Source organism: Antechinus flavipes, chromosome 2 (assembly GCF_016432865.1).
Source record: "Antechinus flavipes isolate AdamAnt ecotype Samford, QLD, Australia chromosome 2, AdamAnt_v2, whole genome shotgun sequence".
NCBI lineage: Eukaryota > Metazoa > Chordata > Mammalia > Dasyuromorphia > Dasyuridae > Antechinus > Antechinus flavipes.
Window position 1 is genome coordinate 203,764,436 of NC_067399.1, and position 24,490 is coordinate 203,788,925.

General features: G+C 33.8%; 1 protein-coding gene across 5 annotated transcripts in view; it reads right to left on the minus strand.

The window, feature by feature from the left end:
- Positions 1-24,490, minus strand: part of KIDINS220 (kinase D interacting substrate 220) — a 176,562-nt gene that overhangs the window by 101,292 nt on the left and 50,780 nt on the right. For all 5 annotated transcript variants that reach the window (XM_051976080.1, XM_051976081.1, XM_051976079.1 and 2 more), the window contains exons 12-20: positions 14,818-14,995; positions 14,048-14,212; positions 12,064-12,243; positions 10,347-10,512; positions 9,494-9,645; positions 8,996-9,285; positions 6,828-6,968; positions 4,140-4,383; positions 3,882-3,970 (exon numbers count right to left, since the gene is read on the minus strand). In XM_051976080.1, coding sequence (XP_051832040.1) covers positions 3,882-3,970; positions 4,140-4,383; positions 6,828-6,968; positions 8,996-9,285; positions 9,494-9,645; positions 10,347-10,512; positions 12,064-12,243; positions 14,048-14,212; positions 14,818-14,995 — 1,605 coding nt within the window. The remainder of the gene's footprint in view (positions 1-3,881; positions 3,971-4,139; positions 4,384-6,827; positions 6,969-8,995; positions 9,286-9,493; positions 9,646-10,346; positions 10,513-12,063; positions 12,244-14,047; positions 14,213-14,817; positions 14,996-24,490) is intronic.

Consider the following 24,490-nt stretch of genomic DNA (forward strand, 5'->3'; position numbering starts at 1 on the left):
AAGAATTCATTCATACAAGTCTGAGAATCTTGAAAAAGAAAACAGTGAAAGGGACAGGGCCTGGATGTGCCCTTTCTCTGGTATGAGAAATTTTTTATAGGACTTTCTTTCAGGCGAAGAAACTCCACAAATGCCAAATTGACACCTATACATTAACAGTCTTAGAAAATTGTCTTGGGCAAAAGAAACTGTGATTCACCCAGGGATGATAGACAGTATGTGTCAGAGGCAAGATTTGAATTCATGCCCTCCTGGCTTCAAGGCTAGATCTCTATCTACTATGCTCTGATGCCCACCTCTCAAAAAAGAAAATATATTGATCAATACTTTATTATCACAAAAATTCAGATTCTCAACCAAAAAAAAACGATCAAAATAATTATTAAAATCACACACACTAGTAGGAAAAGTATGTTTTCATTGAATAACAAAAGTGTTTTGTGAAAAATTAGCAACCTACTCCATCAAATTTTATGGTTTTGCTACTTATACTTTCAAATATAGGTGTGACTCAATTTACAGAGCTATGTTAATATAACATGCATATACCCAAATGTGTAAAAAGACATGCCTTATAACCACCAAAGAAGCTGATTTTTTTTTTATTTTACCCCTTTACTTTTATTATAGCTTTTTATTTTCAAAACATATGCATGGATAATTTTTCAGCACTGATCCTTGCAAAACCTTGTGTTCCCCCCCTTCCCATCCCCTCTCCCAGAAGACAAGTAATCCAATATGTTAAACATGTTAAAATATGTTAAATCCAATATATGTATACATATGTATGCAATTATCTTACTACACAAGAAAAATCAGATCAAAAAGGGAAAAAATGAGAAAGAAAACAAAATGCAATCAAACAACAAAGAATGAAAATGCTAGGTTGTGAAAAACTGACTCTTTAAAAACACAATAATTGTTCCCCTGCTTGTCTGACTTTTGAAGTTCAGATTTTCCCTTTAAATGTAAATAACATTTATCATGCGTTTACTATTTGATTTTATCTAAAACAGTTAAACTATAGCTAATTCCACTCACTTTGAGTTTATAAATAATGCCTTATTCTAATCATTCAAGATACTTTTTCTCAGGACCAGAAATCAAGTTATTTTTAAAAATAAAATTAAAAAAAAAAAACACAATAAGATCATAGGATCAAAGGATCAAATTTAAACCTGGGGGGAATTTTAGAGACTATCTAATCCAATCCCTTTCATTACCATTCAGAAAGTAAGGCTGGGACCTAGAAAATTTAAGTGATTTGGTCCAGGTCACACAGAGAGTAAGCAATAAGGGGCAGAATTCAAACCTGGACCTTTGATTCTGTAGTTTGAACTCATTCCACTACCTACACTGCCTCTTACCAGTAGGAACCATTTGTACAATATCAAGCAATAAATTAGAGGTAGACAAAATGGTAAAACAACAATCAAGGAGAAGGGGAAGGAAGAAGGAAATAAGCATTTATAAATAGTACCTTTTATGTTCACACTGTATTAAATATTTTTACAAATATTATTTGATCCTCACAACAACTCGGGGGGGGGGGGGATTTGATGCTATTAAAGTCCTCATTTTACAATTAAGGAAACTAAAATAAACAGAGATTAAATGTCTCGCCCAGGATCACATAGTAAATGGCTGAAGCTGAATTTGAACTCAGGTATTTCTGAAAGGGGATTTGGGGAAAGGGAGTGTCAGTTGCAAACTTTATCATATGATGACACAATATTCCTACTTACTCTGCCTATACCAAATTTCACTTTCTAATGCTGAACAAGTAATAATTTTAAAACTCACCTATAAGTCAAACAATTTTATGACACTACTTTGATCTGAAGAAAACAATGAAAGGGGAATATGGGAAATGAAGAAGAATGCTACAATCAAGATCCTTGACCTTGTTTTGTTATATTTATTCAGAGCTTGAAATTACTATAAGGTGCTATAGGTAAACTAGTCATCTCCTAGAGAACTATGAGAAATATTCTTTCCAATTGCTACTGCTTGACTTGCAGCAACCATGTGATCCCCAAATGCTCCAACAATAATACTTCCCTTGATCTTGAAATTCTCTTTAGTTTCCAACTCTTTATTACCTTATGTGTTTTGTCTTCTCAAATCAATGTGGAAAAAAATAATTGCTCAGCTTTGCTTAAGGTGAATGAAAATGGTTCTGTTTCTGTAATATGTTTCTTCTCTAGCAGCTGAAACTATTAAAGACTGCCTTGGCCAAACAAGAAAAATGTTCAGTGTTGAATAAATTCTACAACAAGCACTGTTGATCGAAGGATTTGGCAAAAGTCATGCAAAGTGGTCCAGAAGGGGGCAAGGTCTAGGAATATACAGAAAAGGAGAAAAAAAAATCTCCTAGGCATCAGGTAAAGGAGGAAAACTGGGAGGCAGAGAAAAAGCAGAACAACCATTGTATTTCATCCCTTACTTTGGTTTTACTTTTTTCCTTGAAATTGTTTTAAAGAGTACATTGTATATAGAGAATTGATTCTAATTTTTAAGAAATCAAGCCATTCTCCAATTGATAAATGATCAAAGGATATGAACAGACAATTCTCAGACGAAGAAATTGAAACTATTCCTAGCCATATAAAAAGCTGCTCCAAGTCATTATTAGTCAGAGAAATGCAAGTTAAGACAACTCTGAGATACACACCTGTTAGATTGGCTAGAATGACAGGGAAAGATAATGCGGAATGTTGGAGGGATGTGGGAAAACAGGGACACCAATACATTGTTGGTGGAATTGTGAATACATCCAACCATTCTGGAGAGTGATTTGGAACTATGCTCAAAAAGTTATCAAACTGTGCATCCCCTTTTATCCAGCAGTGTTTCTACTGGGCTTATACCCCAAAGAGATACTAAAGAAGAGAAAGGAACCTGTATGTGCAAGAATGTTTGTGGCAGGTCTCTTTGTAGTGGCCAGAAACTGGAAAAAGAGTGGATGCCCATCAACTGGAGAATGGCTGAATAAATTGTGGTATGTGAATATTATGGAATATTATTGTTCTGTAAGAAATGACCAGCAGGATGATTTCAGAAAGGCCTGGAGAGACCTACATGAACTGATGCTGAGTGAAATGAGCAGGACCAGGAGATCATTATATACCTCAACAACGATACTATATGATGATCGATTCTGATGAGCATGGCCATCTTCAACAATAAGATGAACCAAATCAGTTCCAATGGAGCAGTAATGAACTGAACCAGCTACACCCAGCGAAAGAACTCTGGGAGATGACTAAGAACCATTACATAGAATTCCCAATCCCTCTATTTTTGTCCACCTGCATTTTTGATTTCCTTCACAGGTTAATTGTACACTATTTCAAAGTCTGATTCTTTTTGAACAACAAGATAACTATTTGGACATGTATACATATATTGTATGTAACATATACTTTAACATATTTAACATGTATTGGTTAACCTGCCATCTGGGGGAAGGGATGGGGGGAAGGAGGGGAAAGTTGGAACAAAAGGTTTTTCAATTGTCAATGCTGAAAAATTACCCATGCATATAACTTGTAAATAAAAAGCTATAATAATAATATAAAAAAAAATACATTGTGCCAAATACACTTGGGTAGGGGTTATGTGAAAGAAATTACTAAAGAAGAGAACAAAGGGGTGGAAAGAGCAAGATGAGTCCCCTTTAAGTATACAGTAGAACTGAATTACTATGACTCTACACTCAGTTCCTTAAAGTCAAATTGAAGCTGCTGCAAGGAAATCCAATAATGTATTTCATTTGAAAAATAATAATTCAATAGCTATAAAAGGTTTAAATAATCTTTTACCTTTGTTTCTTAGATATTATAACAACACAGAAGTCTGACTAAAAGCAAGTATCTTACCCGTCTGTTGAGGGCTGTCTTGCTGCCAAGTTTGGTCATTTCCCCAAGGCTGTTCTGGGAAACTCTTCTGTCAGCATCTTCATGTAATCCTTAAAATAATTTACAAAGACATACAATTTAAACACCAAAATACTTCTGTTATTTTAAGTATGAAGTCACAACTCTCCAACATATTTTTAAGTTTAAAATATTTTTTCAAATGCAAAAAGAATTTTAGCTGTTCTAAGAACTTTAATATTTTAGAGGCCTGGTTTTTACCTGTGTTATCAGAACATACAACTTCTCCATTTGTAGTGGCAGTTACGAGAAATTTTCTTGCACTGCTTAATCCACGACTATTAAGGAAAACCGGCAAATGAACTATATTGCGCATGTAGTCATGACCGTTTATATTTGAATCACGAAGTACACTATTGAGGTTCTGGTTAATTGCCTTTATAATTATGTGTGGGTCACTTGCAAAAATAGCAATGAATGGACCTTTTGAAAACAGAATTCGAACCTGAAACAAAAAAGAAGTTTACATATAAAGGTATATTTTTTAAACACATTCTCACACACACACACACACACACACACACACACACACATATAGACTACATTTGATATAAATTAATTTAATAAGCAACACTATATTGGGTAACAAACAGTATTATGAAAAGCAATAGGAGGCATCATTTATATTTCTCAAGATGTTACAATCTCTCTATGAGACAAATAAAACATATGTCCTCTTGGGGCAGCTAGATTATTGGGCATGAATATCAAGAATACCTAGTTCAAATATGAAGCCAAAGACTAGATGTATGACCCTGAGTAAGACGATTTCTTTTTACCTCAGTTTCCTCGACTGTATATGTATATAATGACAGACCTACCTTCTAGGACCATCATGAGGACCAAATAATATCTATAAAATGTGTTTAGCACAGTACCTGGCACATAGAAAGTGTTTACTAAATATCTGTTTCTTTCTTTCTTCTCTTTCTCCTTGTCACTTCCTCCTTTTCTTCCCTTGAGATCTCTAAAATGCTGCTTGATGGTGATACAAGCAATATAAATCTCTTTGAGAAGCAGTATGATGAAAAGTGTTGGTTTTTAAAAGTTAAAAGATCCAAATTCAACTCCCAATACTAGTATTTATTAGCAGTGTGACTAGAGAAAATTTACTTCACGTTTCTGAGTCTCAGTTGCATGCTCTGTAAAATGGGGAAACACTTCTTACTTACAATCTAGACTTATTATAAAGCACTTTGCAGATCTTAAAGTGAGCTCTTGTTATATATTTAAGACTTGTTCTATGCCGCCCCTAGGAATACATTATTCTATCTACTTCATCTTTTGAAAATCACTCATTTTCCAACGCTTAAATCAGATTCATGGTCATAAAGACTTCCTCAATACTAACCAAATATTTCACGGTAATTTTTTTCTTTATCTCTTTAAACCCTTATGTTATCCTTTGCATTATAATTATTTTTATTGTTTGGGCTTAACAAAGTGTTGGTATTTGAGGAGAGACATTCATCTTCTCACTTGTTTTTCTTTCCATCTTAGATTATTATTTCATTTTAATTAGGAAAATACCCAGGAGAAAAAGAATTCTTACTTTAAATCAAGCAGGAATTCTTAACTTTGGATCGGTATTCTTTTATTAAATTATTATTTTGAGAAGTGTATTTCAAAATTAATTAGTTACCTTTGTAATGCCACGTATTTTATTTTATTCATTTATTCATTTTATTCTGAGAAAGTGAGCTCCATAATTCAAGTCTTTTCCACAATGTCAAAGGGATTCATCCCACAAAAAATATTAAGAACTCCTGCTATAAATCTAACAATAAAATGAACCAAAAAATGCAAAATTTGCCTAAAGTTCCTAAATATAAATTTATGAATTTTGATATGTCTGGAATAATTAATAATTCTAGATACATTTTCAATTTTTTTACTGGGGGTTTATCTTAAATATACATGCAACTTGAATAAAGTATTAGAAATATACATTAAAAATCAGGCATCACTTTAATTGATATTTTATCACTAGTAGAAAAGTCTGAAGCTAGCATCAAATTTTCTCAAGTTGGGTTTTTTTGGAGGAAGGGAGAGAATAAAGCAGGAGTAAAGGGTAATGGGTAGACCTTCTTCAACTACATCATTCTTTCTTCAAGTACGCCATTCTTCCTTCTCCTCTCCCTCTTTTTCATATACAAATTGCCATATGATCTTGTCCCTCCATAGTTACTTTTATAGCCTTTTTCTCAACTAGACAGGATAAGCATTGCTTCTTACTCATATTTATCGTGTTTTATGCTATTACTTAATGTGTCCCATTTACTAAGAGCATTTGGGGAGCCCCATTACCACCTCCAGGTCTGTTCACAGTATGATAACTCAAAGAAACTCCTAGAGAAAGACTTCAGCCATTTCTTTCACACATCTTCATCAGACTTAAAATATAAGTTGTAAAATCAGAAAGTAACTTAGAGGACATCTAGTTTAACAGCTCCTTTTTACAGAGAAAGGAACTGAAGTTCAAAGAGTTTAAATGATTTGTCCAAAGTCACAGAATCAATGAACAGCAGAGCAAGAAATCAAGTACATATCCTCAACTCCAAATTCATTTCTCTCCATCACACTGTTTTTTTCAGCTGTCATATCTACTATAAGATCTATTTTTACAATGTTAAATATTTTAACTTGATGTTTCCACACCAGAAATGCTATCTTATATTACTATATTGAGAAATCAAAACCATGCAAAGAGCTGAAAATTATTCACTAAAAAAAAGAGGATTTAAATTGAAAAGACACACAATACATCCCTTGGTATCTATTTAATGAAAAACTCTCAAATTTATTTCAATTAAAATAAGATCGGGTTTCTATAGAAAACCACCAAGTACATAAAAATCTTTGGGTAAATTAAAATGACTGAAAACATACTGTGTCCAGCATCTGTAGGACTTTGTCTTGCTCACAAGCATCCAGCCCATCAATGATGACCACTAATCTTGTCTGATTCTGAGTGAAGCTATCAATAGTTTTTGCCATTCTAGCCATCAATTCCACTTCACATTTCAGAACCTATGGGGAAAAAAGCATTTAAGTTATAATGAAATATTTCATAAATGAAAATATCTTAATATTAATGCAAAATAATCCAGTAAACCAATACAGACTTAAGAATCTAGAATTCTAACTTCAAGTTCTGCTTCTCATTCATGACATTAAATTACTTTGATCAAGTTACGTTGAGGGTGGAGCACAGGGTCAGTGGTAGTAGCAATGAGATGGGAGAAAGAATTCCAAAGGATTCCTCAACTAGTGCTGGAGCTAGGAACCATCTGACAGATACCATCCAATGTCCAGACCTGGGGCACAGATCCAGAAATGCAGAGCAACAGCTGATATTAAGCAAAGGATTCCAAGATAAATAATGAGCACAAATTAATTCCAGGAAATGAACTTGAGTGGCTCCGAACCCACGATCAAAGAAGTGACTCAATTCAAACTTTTAGACTACAACAAAGACAGGATAAGAGACTAAGACCAAAGGGCAGCCAGCAGCTCAGTCTCTCTGAAACTGCAGAACCTCATAGAAGCAATGACTGAGGCTAGCCACAGTCTACCGAAACTCAACTACATATAAGCCAATATGACCAAACCTGGGACAAGAACTTCCACAGCTCAGACAAGGACGTCTATGAACAAACCTCCCTGAATCATATCACTTTAAAAGCATAAAACTTTGCACAGATTCCCTCGGATTGAGCTATGAAAGTGTCAAACTCAATGAGCTTACATTCCAACAGAAGTACAGATTAGTAAATACAAAAGAAAAAAAGGTAACTGGGAAGAAAGAAACAATAGAAAATAGAAAAATAAGGAATATTTTTATATTCCTTAATAATATAAGGAGTGAGATTTGAACTGAGCTTCAAAGAAAGGAAAATTTTTCAGTGACAGAGAAGAGAAAAGAGTATATTCAAAGGAAACAATTAAAACAAAGTCATGAAGATGGAAATAAAGTGTGTGTGTGTGTGTGTGTGTGTGTGTGTGTGTGTATGTGTGTGAGAGAAATAGCAAGACTAAAAAAAATAATGTATAATATGATAGCTAGATATGATAGCTAGAAAGATCACTTGAGATCAGATAGTAAAGGGCATTAAATGTCAAAAAGGAAATAATTTATATAGATATTAGAAATGATAGTCACTGGAGTGAGTGACAGGGTCAAACCTAGGGAAAGAAAGATCACAGATGGATAGATCAATTTTATTTGCAAGGAAAACTGTAATGAGAGCCAGAACTAGTGTGAGGGCTGTGTAAACAAAGAGAAGGGAATGTTTGCAAGAGATGCTGTAAAAGAAGAATTGATGAGACTTGACACGTGTTTAGATATGTGGACTATAAGTGAATGAGTATAGAGGATGACTACAAGGAAGTGAATCTTCATGTCTGGAAGAATAGCAGTAACCTCAATAGAAAAAGGTAAATTCAGTTGAGGGAGGTTAAAGAATACTATCTTAAACACCGAGTTTGAGATATCTATAGAACATACAATTCAATAGGTCAGAAGCCAGCTGGTGATGTTCTGGGACTAGAAACTAAAGATAGAAGATATACATAGAGTTGCATATATAAAATGAAATCTATTCATCAATTCCAAAGCATTTATAAAGCTCTTACTAGGTATCAGACACTGTACAAAATGATTAGAATACAATGACAAAAATGAAATAGTTCCTACCCTCAAAGAGCTCATATTTTATCAAAGAAAACAGCATGAATTTACAAATACATATACAATAAGTTGAAAGGAAAGAACAATAAAGAAAGGAGCTAAGGAAATTAAGAAAAGTTTCATATAAACATGTCTTAAAAAGGATCTGTGTAGCGATCATAACTGCACTCAGTGGATGGAAGATGTCAAGAGGCAGTCTTGGAGTATTCCCACAATTAGGGAATATATCTGAATTTGATTCCAAATGAAGTTAAAACTAAAGTTTTTTAAATTCACAAAATGTTTTAAACACAGCTGAATGCTTATAATTCTAGAAATTCATAAACTAAAGTTTTTACTATAAATATACATATACATGTTTATTTACCTTCATGAAACCTTCACTTTTCAACTTGTGCAATTTGGTGGCAGCTTTATGAAGACGTTTACGCTGAGAATTTAGGATAGAGTCTAGTACTTTCCACCAAGTACGACAGTTTAAGATGAAGGCCAAACCAACAATAGATGCAATTGATATAAGAATAGCATTCACTGTCATATGTTTTTGGTCAACTCTAAATATAGCAAGGAGAGTGATTCCAGCAATAATACATCCCAAGATGAAAATGAAGATAACAAAAGATGGGAGGCAGCACGTTTTCTTCCACTTTTTTTTTCCTGTAAGACATAAAAAAGTTTCAGCCATTATTTATGCTTCTATTGTCTCGATAATGTAATTCAATAGTCAAAGTACAATAAAAAATTATTAGGTACAAGATAATATGCTTTGAGGAATTTAAAATACATATAAAAAGAAAAAAAGAAAAACATTATGTTAATAACTATCATGTTAAAACACAAAAAGAGAAAAACATAAAAGTTCTACCCTGCGTATCTTCAGTCTTGAATACTCGAAAAAGTCTTGTGGCTAAGAAACCAAATTCCCTTTCACAAGCATCAGAAAGAGTTGCAATCATCTCAGCCAATGAAGTTTCTCCACCCACACTGGAAAGTCTATTGTAATCTGTAAATAAAAATCTTTAAAAAAAAAGAAAAAGAAAAGAAAGAAATTTTGTCATTGTTTGAATAAAATTCAAATTATAAGTTATAAAGCAGTTGGATTATTTCACTGTCTTTTAATTTTTTTCCTAAATAAAAGTATAAAAAAAACTGTTTTCAAACAGTTAAGGAAAATGTATAAAGTCTGATAAATTCTATTTTTTTCAATAGAGATTAAGTGACTTGCCCAGGATCATAAAGCTAGGAAGTATTAAGTGTCTGAGGTCACATGTGAACTCAGGTCCTCCTGACTTCAGGGCAGGTGCTTTATCGACTGAGCTATGTGACCACCCCAAATTCTAAATTTAAAAAAAAAATTATCCATCAAGAAGAAAAAGATCACAAAATATTCAATGTGAGAGATGGCCTTAGGGCGCATTTTGCCCAGTTCCTTTATCTATCTTAAAAAATGAAGCTCAAAAAGGTAACATGACCAGTAGGTAAAGAAATGACAATTGTTTATAGAATGGCTAGGAGTAGTAAAACAAGATGGAAAAAATAAAATTTTGTCTTTGGCTTAACCCTTTATCTTTGTTGAAATGTATGGTTTAGTTCCAGAGGGGAGTGAGGTATCTACATCCAGGAATGTATATGATGTTTTAAATTTTTTTTTTTTTACTTTTAATTGAATAATACATATTTCCAAGAAAAAAATGAGAAACAAAAATCACTCTGCTCACCTGACTGGTAAAGCTTTTGTAGTTTGTTCTGGTAATTCAGGGGGGTTCACAAACATCAGTTTGAGGAGGAGTTCCAAGTAGCCAATATGTCTTGCCAACCTAGTGCTTACCACCCAGGCCCAATTCCAACTTTCTCCTTCCCTTCGGCCACCAAAGTAAATTACAACTGAAATATAAAAATAAACCCAGAGAAATCAATTTAGTTTATTAATTTCACATTAATTTCCCCAAGGAAGAAAATTCAAGTAGTCAGCTTTCATTCAATGGCTCACAAGTGAATTAGGTACTGTGTTAGTTTTAAATGTAATGCCAACTTCCCCATACCATAAATCCTGAGCTATTCACTTTAGGATCTATAGACTTATTAGCCTTAAAAAAACATAATTGAAACAAATTTATGATAATATATGTATAGTTGTTTTCTTGCAAATGAAGACAACACTCAGATGAGAAAAATTAGAGATTATTTTTATATCCCTTATTTCAGGAAAAATGCATAGTGATAGCCAGTGCTCCCCTATACCAGAGGAATTATTCAATACTGCAGATAGAAAAAGATGACCTAATTTTATTTAAATAAAGTCTATGCATTAATGCATTGTTGGTAGAATTGTGAACTGATTCAACTACTTCATAGAGCAATGTGGAACTATGCACAAAGGACTATAAAACCATGCATACTTTTTGATCTTAAATGACACTACTAGGCCTGTATCCCAAGAGATATTTTTTTATAAAAATGAAAAGGAGCCATATGTATAAAAATATTTTTAGCAATTATTCTCAGGGCAAGGAAATGGAAACTGAGGAAAAAGAAAATGGGGAATAGCTGAATTATGACATGTAATCACAAGAAAAAACATTGTGCTATAAGAAATGCTGAGCAAAATATTCTCACAAAAAAAAAAAAAAAAGATTTCCATGAGCTCATGTAGAGTAAAATGTTCTATATACAGAGTAACAGCAATAATATAAGATGATCAGCTGTGAATGACTTTATTCTTCTTAGCAATACAATGATCCAAGACAATTCTGAAGGACTTATGATGAAAAATGCTATCCATACCCACAGAAAAGAACTGACTGTCTGAATGCAGATTGAAACATACTTTTTTTTTACTTTATTTTTCTTGAGAGTTTGTTGTTGTTGTTGTTGTTGTTGTTGTTTTGTTTTCAGGAAAAGGTGTTGGGGAGAGAATATATGTTTTCTTCTGCAACATGACTTATGGGAAAATTTTGTATAGCTTCACATGTGCCTTCTCAATAAGGGGTTGGGGTAAGGAGGAAGAAAGGGCAAGAAATTGGAATTCAAAGATTCAAAAACACATGTTAAAAATTGTTTTATATGTAACTGGGAAAAATTAAATATTAAATTTTAAAAATTAAATAAAGCATAACAGAAACAACACATAATAACCATAAGCCTTTCTTATAACACTGCTTATGTCTAGGTAAATGAAATTTTACATAGACTTTGAAAGCTACTGAAACCAATTAGAATACACCATTTTCCAAGCCAATTAATGCAGTTAAAAAAAAATAGGAAACAAGTATTTGTGGTTAAACGAAATACATACTATTATATTCAAATGCTATACTATCAAAAATAGTATTTTTAACTTTCAGAGAAAAAACATCAATATATCAATCATATTTAGTAAATCAATGAATTCTGGCATGTTTTTCAATTATGAAAAGAATTAAAGCAAAGACTTACTAAAGAAAATATATAGGAGTGCCAAGAGGCTTAAAGCCACTGCTATTCCAAGTTTCAGGTCCACAGTAAAGGCAAGTAACAAACCCAACCCTCCACAAAGTAACAGTGTAAGAAATACTATAAGCCATGAGAACTGGAAAAGAGGTTCAATTTGTTGTCCTGCAAAAGTCTTCATCTCATCTGAAAGAGAAAAATGATAAATCTATTAAGAATAGAAATGAATAGATACAAAAACATTTTGAAGTTCTAATGTTTTAAAAAACTTTTGTAAAACACTGAAAAAATCTAAACAAATAAGAGCATTTTAAATATTTTTAATGTCTCATTTTACATAAAATTTTTCTTCATTCAAGAAATTTATAAGTACTTCTCTTATAAAAACTGTGGTGTGCCAACTTTTAGAAAACATACCCCGAAAGCATGTGCAAACCTGCCATTGATTACTTTTTTTTCCAATTTTTTGAGACTGATAGATTTCCCACTTCCCTAATGTAATAAAAACCCACACAAGCACTCTCGTCTACTTCATAATCAAGTTATATCTCCATCTGTCTCAATAGGAGATAAATGTGATCAAGATTATCTGATCTACTTCAAATTGGAGAGGTGAAACTTTATTACTTTTACCTGCCTAATGAAGATGTCTGCTGAACCTGCCTAATGAAGATGTTTGCTGAATGAAGATCTTACTGAACAAGGAAGGGCATTTGGAGACAACAAATGCTGAATATTTTTAGTCAACCTATGTGACTTACTAAGGAAGGGTGATTAAATCTCAGTACTCTGGAATGATTTGACTGGTTCAGGCTACCGTGTAAAAGCTGAGCATGTATCAAAAAACAGACTTAAGCACAAAATGAAAACTGGAAAAGAGAAATGAACGATGGGGATACCATGTACAATTAGTTGCAAATGTTCTCACACATACAGTGAGATATATAGAGGACCTGCAGAAGCCAAAAGAGTGATATTATGGAATCCCCTAAATAGAAGATTAAGCTGTGAAAAGATAGGGACCTAAGGAATCTACATTATCAGATGGTTAGAGTTTCAGAATTCAAGCTTTCTAGAAGAATAATGTCAAGGATGCTTGGACAGAGGATCACACATCTGGTCCTGGTTCAACAAAGGACTGAACCCTGACTCAGAGAAGAAAAACTCCAGACTTTGCCATCTGCTATTACCATGAATTGTTCTCCTGGTACAGTTCAGATGAAAAAAAGGTTGCTTCTTTGAGATCTAGGTTTATTTCCTTCTGGAGAAAGTTCGAGTTCTTAGTACCATATAGCTACAGACCTTTAGATGGTTAGGGTGAAAAGTGAAGGTCACTAGGATGTTGGGAGTTAAAGAAAGGGTGTCTGTCTTACCGTTCCAAATTCATTTCTCTCTTAGGGAAAATACAACCCTTCCATGTAGTACTGTAAAGCTAAAGCACAATACAAATCCCCAGGGTGAAAGGAAATAAGGGAAAGGGGAAAATAATTTTACAAACTGTTTATAGGCCATTGTGAATCTTTTTATGTGCTTTTACTTTTTCTATAGAAAAATGGGAAAAAATAGAAAAAAACTATCTTTTGCCTTTTATACTTTGTTGCTTTGCACAGTTACTTGTAAACTAGGACTCTTCAACCATATTGGTTATCAAGATCTAAATACAAGGTATATTTTGAGGTTTCAAAATAAACTCTGGATAGGGACAAAATAAGCCAAAGTCAGTCAGTCAATTAACACTTATTAAGCACACACAGCATTAAAAACTGAGGATTAAAAAAAAAAAAAAAACAGTCCTCATTTTCAGGAGATATGATTTGAAGCCAATCTTAGGTTGAAATATTACAATAGGGATTATAGTTTACTTTATAAAATCCTACATATAATTCTTCTCTTTCAAAATATTTTTTAATGATAAGCTAAAAACTTACTACATAAACTCTTGGAAATGTGTTAAGATATACACATACAAAAATTATTTCAATCATTTTACCTTCTAATTTCTTGAGCAAAAAAGATTTCCCACTTCCCCACTGGGCATACAATCCCACACAAATGGGGGGTTGCATTGTTGGCTCACTAAGAATATCAGCCAGAGCACTGCTGTACAAGTCATAACCAAGCATGTCTCCATCAGCATCAGTAGGAGACAAGTGTCCTGTAAATTAAAAATATCACATAATTGTATTAAAAGATGATTTTGCTTTGGCATTTGAAAGCAATAGGAAATACTAATACTTTTTTGAACTCATACAATCAAGGAATACAAAAAAATTACCTTTCAAACAAAAGGAAAAAACAACTTAAAACAGCCTCCAAAAAAAATTAAAAATTAAATCTAAATAAAGGTGTACCAAAATAAGAAACTAAATTGAAGGGCTTTGAGAACTTTTATACTTAGAACTGTTTTCTGGATCTAGCTAGAAATATTAACAAATTGTGTTTAAAGCTTTAAATACTTCCAAAGTATATTTGAAAGGTCACATATGAATATTCACTTTATAATGTTCATATTTTCCTATGTTAAAACCTTGCATATTGAATATTTCACAGAATATTTCAGTTATGCAACAATGTAAAAGTAGTTTGGGAACTTTTGTTCTGTAGATATAATATAGGAAGATCAATTAAATCAATCAGTGAATATTTTCATACACACATAAGCACACATTCTTTGAAATATTTGGTTGCTTTACGCTTTCATAAAGAAAATGCATTTTGCTAAAGAAAAATAAAGTCACTCTGACATAAAGCAATACTTACTGGCTCCAAATATTTGAGTTAAAATGCTTTTCTGATGGCTACAGTCAATGTTGTATGGTGTCTCTCCTGCTTTGTTTGGCCTATAAAGCAGTCGTCCATCTTTTGGATTTCTTAAAAGAAGTTCTGCTAGTTTCCGGCTTCTGCCACGAATGGCAATATGAAGAGGAGTATCTCCTTTCTATAAAATCAAGACAAATATCTGAGATTTCATATTTTTATACACAATCAAACTTTACAAATTTCAAACTAAGGAAGAAACAGCCTGATTAATTAAAAGGATCATTATCTCTTTCATCTATACAAATACTTATTTTCATTTACTATTCTAAGGCACAACCTCTCCAACCCCAAATCTTCTCCCTTTTAATAACTTCCCATCTAGCATATCAGAATTTTTCATGGTAACAATAAAGAAACAAAAATAGTAAAGAAAATCCAATTGGAACAAAGTATAGTGTTGGAATCCTAGTGTTAACTCAACTTGAAACAAGGTGATAACTCAAGGGAGATGTTAGAATCCTAGTGTTAATGCAATGGAATTGATACAATGCTTGTGTTCACACCTTTACTCATTGAAGTTCATATCTTTGGGAGATTTCAGGGTTTAGTATGAGATATCTGAATTCATACCTCCCTTGAAACTATAGAAACTCTATTACTATTTTTTCTTTCCACTTACATTTTTTAAGTCAATATGGATTTTGTCTCCTTGGTTCTGATTACATCATGCTGCAACAGTTGATATGTCTTCCCATGTTTTTCAAAATTCCTCATATTCATTGCTTCTTACATTCCCTTACATTGATATATAACAATTTATTTAATATCTCCCTAATCAAAGAGATTCCACTTTCTTTCCAGGTCTTCACTACTACAATTATTTGTGCGTTCCTGGATAATTCCAATTAGGTCATATTGAATAATATCTTTAGGCTATGCTGTTGCAGTTTTTTTGCTAGGATTTCATTTAAAATCGTTTCAAGTTATCCACTAGTAATGTTGTAGAAGTCTCTCTTCTAAACCCTACCTGGTTTAGGTATTGTAAACATATCTTTTACATAAACGGTATATCGTAGGATACTTTCTTATCTTTGAAAATAATCTAGGTGCAATTTTCTTTAAATATTTGGTGAGATCCTCCTCTAAATTTATAGTACAAGAGAATTTTTTTTTTTTATTATTTCCTTCATTGTATACTCAATTTCATTTTCTGTGATTGTCCTATTTTTTATGCCAATTACCAGCTTGTCTCATTCCCATTTTATTTTTTCCCTAATTTCATTCCTGGGAAATCCAGGAATGCTGTACCAAAGTTTAGAAAATGTTAACTAGATATGCTACAGACTAATGTTATCTAACCTTAAAAGGGCTTCAGCTGCTGTTTAGATAATCCTTTCACACATCAGTTCTTCCAAACTTTTTTTTATATTTCTCAAATAAAGGATCCTAACCCATATCCCCTTATCACCAGTAAATGACCTCATCTCCTACTTTACTAAAATTATCTGGCAAAAGCTCTTTGTAGTCTTCTTGCCACTCCACTAATATAACCAGATGGTTCATTCCCTATACATTTAAAACATCTCTAATTTTATTGACTTTAATCCTTCTTTTCTTCTTTTTACAAGAAAGACACCTTTATTCCAATGGTTCACTAATGTTCATCTTTTTCTAATCACCTTCAGAACTTTACTACATTAATTAATCACTATGTTTGTGAGTTTTCATCCCACAAGTTTTTTTTCTTTTCCTACTGGTTCGTTTCCCTTTCTGTAAAGATATATTTAAGCCTCTCTTAACATTTAAAAAAAATATTGAAAAAAAAAAAAGTTCTTGCGTGTCTTCAGCTACTCCCAAAACTACTTCTTTCACTGACAGATTTCTTTAAAAATCAGACCAAAAAGAACCAGAAATTAGATCTAAAGAACAAGCCTTAGGGTTTTGTGTTTTTTGTTTGTTCATTGTATGGCAGGAATTAGGGAGGCCAGGGAGTTACTATCAATCAATAAATATTTACAAAATACCTATTACATGCCAAGAACTACAGTAATCATTAGAAATACAAAGACAAGGTTCTTCCAGCCAAGATGGCGGAGAGGAGGCACACAGCTGCGTAAGCTCCACGTTCTCTCTCAGAATCCATTTCATTACAAGCCTCTGAATTAATGCTTGACTGAAATAAACCCCACAAATAGTTACCAAGAGAAGCCATCCTTGAGATTCACCAAGAAAGGTCTGTTTTGCGTGAGGGCGGGGATGGTTTTAGATCGGGTGCAGGCTGAGGGCAGCAGCGGCAGTGAGAGCATGGAAGGCAGCTCAGAGTCGAGCAGACTGGAGAGGGGGTGGGGTATGATCGCAGCTGTCTCTGCGGGGAGAGCTTTGCTACAGGATTGGATACTTTGCCCTGGCAGCAAGTCAGTAGCCCAGTAGAGAAGCTAAAAACACAGGGGGGGTTGGGGGGGGGGGTGAAGAATATAACCGGGAACAGCCAGAGTCTCTCTGGGACCTGGTCACCCCTCCCCCACAGCATCTCAGCACGCTCTCAGAGTCTCAGAGCGCAGGCGCCGCAGAACAGTCCTGCTAGTGCCTCGCTGCTGCCCCCGCAGTCTGTAGAGGAAGCTCAGTAACACCACCCAGCCCCTCCCCACAAAAAAGCAGATTTCATTTAGGGTTTTTTTCTTTTTTTCTTTGCTAGTTTGTCTTTGATTCTTCTCTGACAAAATGAGCAAAAAACTGAAGAGGACTTTAACCCTTGACAGCTTCTATATGGATAGAGAGCAGACTCTAAACCCTGAGGAGACTAAAAACAGACTGTCTCCAGGTGAATCCCCAAAGGAGGAGATCATCTGTTTCTCAGCACAGATGAACCTCATAGAAGTAATTAAAAAGACTCTCATAAGGGAGCTAGAAGAAAAGTGGGAAAAGGAGAGGGAGGCTTGACAAGAGAGTCTGGAGAAGTCATCTCACTCATTTAAAGAGAGAGTGGATAAAGAAATCAAATCCTTGAAAAATAGGATTGGTGAACTGGAAACAGAAAACAGCTCTCCAAAAAATAAAATTGGTGAAATGGAAAAAAATTCCACAGAACAAAAGAACTCAATTGCACAATTAGAAAAAGATATAAAAAAAAGTGAGTGAAGAAAATACTTCATTGAAAATCAGGGTCGAACAAATGGAATTGAATGACTCGAGGAGACAAGAAGAATCAGTCAAGCAAATCCAAAAAAATCAAACAATGGAAAAGAATGTGAAATACCTTCTTGGGAAAACAACAGACCTGGAAAACAGATCCAGGAGAGACAACCTGAGAATCATCGGACTCCCAGAAAAGTATGATGAAAAAAAGAGCCTGGACACTATTTTCCAGGAAATTATCAAAGAGAACTGTCCAGAAGTCATAGAAACAGAGGGTAAAATAGACACTGAAAGGATTCATCGATCACCCATTGAAAGGGATCCTAAAATCAAAACACCAAGGAATATAGTGGCCAAATGCCAGAACCCTCAGATGATGGAAAAAATACTGCAAGTGGCTAGAAAAACCCAATTCAAATATAGAGGAGCCACAATAAGGATCACCCAGGATCCAGCAGCATCCACATTAAAAGATCGAAGGGCCTGGAATATGATATTCTGAAAGGCTAAGGAACTCGGTATATAACAAAAAATAACTTACCCAGCGAGAATGAGCATCTTTTTCCAGGAAAGAAGATGGTCATTCAATGAAATAAGCAAATTTCATCTATTTTTGATGAAAAAACCAGAACTTAACAAAAAGTTTGATCTACAAATATAGAACTCAAGAGAAACCTAAAAAAGTAAAAAGAAATCTTGGGAATTATGTTTTTGCTATAAAGATGTATAAAGAATACATGTATACCTTGTTCTAGAAACTAGATGTGGAAAGGACATTGTACCAGAAAAAGGGTAAAGTGGAGGTACTATATCTCAGGAAGAGGCAAAGGAAACCTATTATATCTGAGAGAAAGAATGGAGGGGGATGAACATAGTGGGTATCTTACTGCCTTCAGAATTGGCTTTAAGAGAAAAATTTTAGACATATTCAATTTATGGTGAAACTTCTCCAACCTCATTGAAAAGTGAGAAGGGAAAAGTGAAAAGGGAAGGAATAAGCTAAGCGGAAGGGAATATGGAAACTGGGAGGGAAAGGGGTAAGATAGGGGGAGGAACTCTAAGGCAGGGGGAGGGATACTAAAAAGAGAGAGCTGTGAGAAGCAAGTGGTGCTCACAAGTTTAATACTGGGAAGGGGGGGAAGGGGGAAAGAAGGGAGAAAAGCATAAACAGGAGTTAACAAGATGGCAAGTAATATAGAAGTGGTCATTTTAACTATAAATGTGAACAGGGTAAACTCCCCCATAAAGGGGAAGCAGTTAGCAAAATGGATTAAAAGCCAGCATCCTACAATATGTTGTTTACAGGAAACACACTTGAAGCAGGGAGATGTATGCAGAGTAAAAGTAAAAAGTTGAAGCAAAATCTACTATTCTTCAGGTGAAGTCAAAAAAGCAGGGGTAACCATCCTGATCTCAGATCAAGCTAAAGCAAAAATTGATCTAATTAAAAGAGATAAGGAAAGGCACTATATCTTGTTAAAGGGTAGAATGAATAACGAAGCAGTATCTATATTAAACATATATGCACCAAGTGTAGCATCTAAATTCTTAAAAGAGAAATTAAGAGAGCTGCAAAAAGAAATAGACAGTAAAACTATAATAGTGGGAGATCTCAACTTTGCACTCTCAGAATTAGATAAATCAAACCACAAAATAAATAAGAAAGAAGTCAAAGAGGTAAATAGAATACTAGAAAAATTAGATATGATAGATCTCTGGAGAAAACGAAATGGAGACAGAAAGGAGTACACTTTCTTTTCAGCAGTTCATGGAACCTATACAAAAATTGACCATATATTAGGACCTAAAAACCTCCAACTCAAATGCAGTAAGGCAGAAATAGTAAATGCATCCTTTTCAGACCACGATGCAATGAAAATTACATTCAACAAAAAGCCAGGGGAAAGTAGATCAAAAAATAATTGGAAACTAAATAATCTCATACTAAAGAATGATTGGGTGAAACAGCAAATCATAGACATAATTAATAACTTCACCCAAGAAAACAATAATAATGAGACATCATACCAAAAGGTGTGGGATGCAGCCAAAGCGGTAATAAGGGGAAATTTCATATCTCTAGAGGCCTATTTGCATAAAACAGAGAAAGAGAAGGTCAATGAATTGGTCTTGCAACTAAAAATGCTAGAAAAGGAACAAATTAAAAACTCCCAATCAAACATTAAATTTGAAATTCTAAAAATAAAAGGAGAAATTAATAAAATTAAAAGTAAATAAGCTATTGAATTAATTAATAAAACTAAGAGTTGGTTCTATGAAAAAACCAACAAAATAGACAAACTCTTAGTAACTCTGATTACAAAAAGGAAAGAGGAAAATCAAATTGTTAGTCTTAAAAATGAAAAGGGAGAACTCACCACTAACGAAGAGGAAATTAGAGCAATAATTAGGAGTTACTTTGCCCAACTTTTTGCCAATAAATTTGACAACTTAAATGAAATGGAAGAATACCTTCAAAAATATAGCTTGCCCAAACTAACAGAGGAAGAAGAAAATATCCTAAACAGTCCCATCTCAGAAAAAGAAATAGAACAAGCTATTAACCAATTCCCTAAGAAAAAATCCCCAGGACCAGATGGAGTACATGTGAATTCTACCAAACATTTAAAGAACAATGAACTCTAATGCTATATAAACTACTTGAAAAAATAGGGATTGAAGAAGTCCTACCAAACTTCTTTTACGACACAGACATGGTACTGATACCTAAACCAGATAGGCTGAAAACAGAGAAAGAAAATTATAGACCAATTTCCCTAATGAATATTGATGCTAAAATCTTAAATAAGCTATTAGCAAAAAGACTACAGAAAATCATCCCCAGGATAATACACCACGATCAAGTAGGATTTACACCAGGAATGCAGGGCTGGTTCAATATTAGGAAAACTATTAGCATAATCGACTATATAAATAACCAAACAAACAAAAACCATATGATCATCTCAATAGATGCAGAAAAAGCATTTGATAAAATGCAACATCCATTTCTAATACAAACACTTGAGAGTATAGGAATAAATGGACTTTTCCTTAAAATAGTCAGGAGCATATATTCAAAACCGTCAATAAGCATCATATGCAATGGGGAAAAACTGGAACCTTTCCCAGTAAGATCTGGAGTGAAGCAAGGTTGCCCACTATCACCATTATTATTCAATATTGTATTAGAAACACTAGCCTCGGCAATAAGAGTCGAGAAAGATATTAAAGGAATTAGAGTAGGCAATAAGGAAACCAAACTATCACTCTTTGCAGATGATATGATGGCATACCTAGAGAACCCCAGAGATTCTACTAAAAAGCTATTAGAAATAATTCATAATTTTAGCAAAGTAGTGGCTACAAAATAAATCCCCATAAATCCTCAGCATTTTTATACATCACCAACAAAATCCAACAGCGAGAGATACAAAGAGAAATTCCATTCAAAATAACTGTTGACAGCATAAAATATTTGGGAATGTATCTACCAAAGGAAAGTCAGGAATTATATGAGCAAAATTACAAAAAACTTTCCACACAAATAGTCAGACTTAAATAATTGGAAAAATATTAAGTGCTCTTGGATAGGCCGAGCAAATATAATAAAGATGACAATACTCCCTAAACTAATCTATTTATTTAGTGCTATACCAATCAGACTTCCAAGAAAATATTCTAATGATCTAGAAAAAATAACAACAAAATTCATATGGAACAATAAAAGGTCAAGAATCTCAAGGGAATTAATGAAAAAAAAAAAAAAATGAAGGTGGCCTAGCTGTACCTGACCTAAAACTATATTATAAAGCAGCAGTCACCAAAACCATTTGGTATTGGCTAAGAAATAGATTAGTTGATCAGTGGAATAGGTTAGGTTCACAAGACAGAATAGTCAACTATAGCAATCTAGTGTTTGACAAACCCAAAGATCCTAACTTTTGGGAGAAGAATTCATTATTTGATAAAAACTGCTGGGATAAGTAGAAATTAGTATGGCAGAAATTAGGCATGGACCCACACTTAACACCGTATACCAAGATAAGATCAAAATGGGTCCATGATTTAGGCATTAAGAATGAAATTATAAATAAATCAGAGGAACATAGGATAATTTATCTCTCAGACTTGTGGAGGAGAAAGAAAGTTATGACCAAAGATGAACTAGAGACCATTACTGATCACAAAATAGAAAATTTTGATTACATCAAATTAAAAAGCTTTTGTACAAACAAAACTAATGCAAACAAGATTAGAAGGGAAGCAACAAACTGGGAAAACATCTTCACAGTTAAAGGTTCTGATAAAGGCCTCATTTCCAAAATATATAGAGAACTGACTCTAATTTATAAGAAATCAAGCCATTCTCCAATTGATAAATGGTCAAAGGATATGAACAGACAATTTTCAGATGATGAAATTGAAACTATTACACTCATATGAAAGAGTATTCCAAATCACTATTGATCAGAGAAATGCAAATTAAGACAACTCTGATTTACCACTACACACCTGTCAGATTGGCTGACAGGAAAAAATAATGATGAATGTTGGAGGGGATGCAGGAAAACTGGGACACTGATGCATTGTTGGTGGAGTTGTGAACGAATCCAACCATTCTGGAGAGCAATCTGGAATTATGCCCAAAAAGTTATCAAACTGTGCATACCCTTTGATCTAGTAGTGTTACTTCTGGGCTTATACCCCAAGAGATACTAACGAAGGGAAAGGGACCTGTATGTGCTAAAATATTTGTGGCAGCCCTGTTTGTAGTGGCTAGAAACTGGAAATTGAATGGATGCCCATCAATTGGAGAATGGTTGGGTAAATTGTGGTATATGAATGTTATGGAATATTATTGTTCTGTAAGAAATGACCAGCAGGATGGATGCAGAGAGGCTTGGAGAGACTTACATGAACTGATGCTAAGTGAAATGAGCAGAACCAGGAGATCATTATATACCTCAACAACAATACTGTATGAGGATGTATTCTGATGGAAGTGGATTTCTTTGACAAAGAGAAGATCTAACTCAGTTTCAATTGATCAATGATGGACAGAAGCAGCTACATCCAAAGACACTGGGAAATGAATGTTAACTGTTTGCATTTTGGTTTTTCTTCCCGGGTTATTTTTACCTTCTGAATCCAATTTTCCCTGTGCAACAAGAGAACTGTTCGGTTCTGCAATCATATATTGTATCTAGGATATACTGCAACATATTTAACATATATAGGACTGCTTGCCATCTAGGGAAGGGGGTGAAGGGAGGGAGGGGAAAAATCGGAACAGAAGTGAGTGCAAGGGATAATGTTGTAAAAAATTACCCTGGCATGGGTTCTGTCAACAAAAAGTTATTATTATTATTAAATAAATAAAAAAGAAAGAAAAAAGAAATACAAAGACAAAAAAGTAAGTAGCCACATGGTCTTAGGGAGTTCACATTCTCTCAGAGAAACATGTACACAATATCTCAAGAAGTCAATGAAATAGAGAAGTAGAAAGGGAATTAGAAGAATACAATTCCAGGGAAGCCAATTTGCTGCAAGAAATAGTGAAGGAAAGAGGGCTGAAGAAATAGTATTTGAGAACCAGGAAGTCCTTCCTGTTTCAGCAATTAATATCATAGTATGTGAGTCTTTTTAACCTTATGGCTAGACTACTGCTATTAGCTTCCCAAATGAATTCCATGTTTCGATAAAAAATTACTGCTATGAATATTTTGGTAAATATGGAACTTTTAATTTTGTTCTTGACCTCCTTGGAACATATGACTAGCAGCAGGCTCTTTGGATTAAATAGTTATCCAGACTCGAGAGCCACCACTTTGACTATGTCTCTTGGCCCCTCAAAAAACTAGTGTCTACCAAATAATTTCTAAATTCAATTTCTTGATATTTAAGATCCTCTCCACAATCCAAAACAAATTTGCTTTTCACTTATTTAATGCTATTTCCTTATACAAGTCCAATTCTTTAGCTCGATTTAGACAACTCAGACTATTCCTTTAATATATATGGCACTTTCATACCTTTCTCATTTTGTCCACTCTGCCTGTAATGTACATTGCCATGCCTTGATCTATCTTCTTCCATCATTAATCTAAACTAACCCACCCAGTAAAACCAAGCTCAAATGCTTTCTCTGATTTTTCTGGACAAAAGTAATACTTCTAATCTCTGAATCTTTAAAAATCTTAATCTGTACTACTCACATGTCACTTATACATACCATCTTCTACTACAGATGTTGTTGCAACCATTTCCTCTGATTTTTAAGTCATTAAAGGTAAGGATCATTAATCAATATATAATGCTTTATTAAGTACTTATTATTTGCCAGGAGCCTAGCACTGGGAATATAAGTACAAAGAACAAAAACAACAACAAAAAATCCTAAAAAAAGTACTTAAATGCAAGGTAATTTGGGAAGAAGGGAATTAGAAGTTGGGGGAGAGGGAAGATCAGGAATGACACCTTCATGTATTAGATGGTATTTAAAACACATCCTAAATTAAGAAAAGGAATCTGAGGT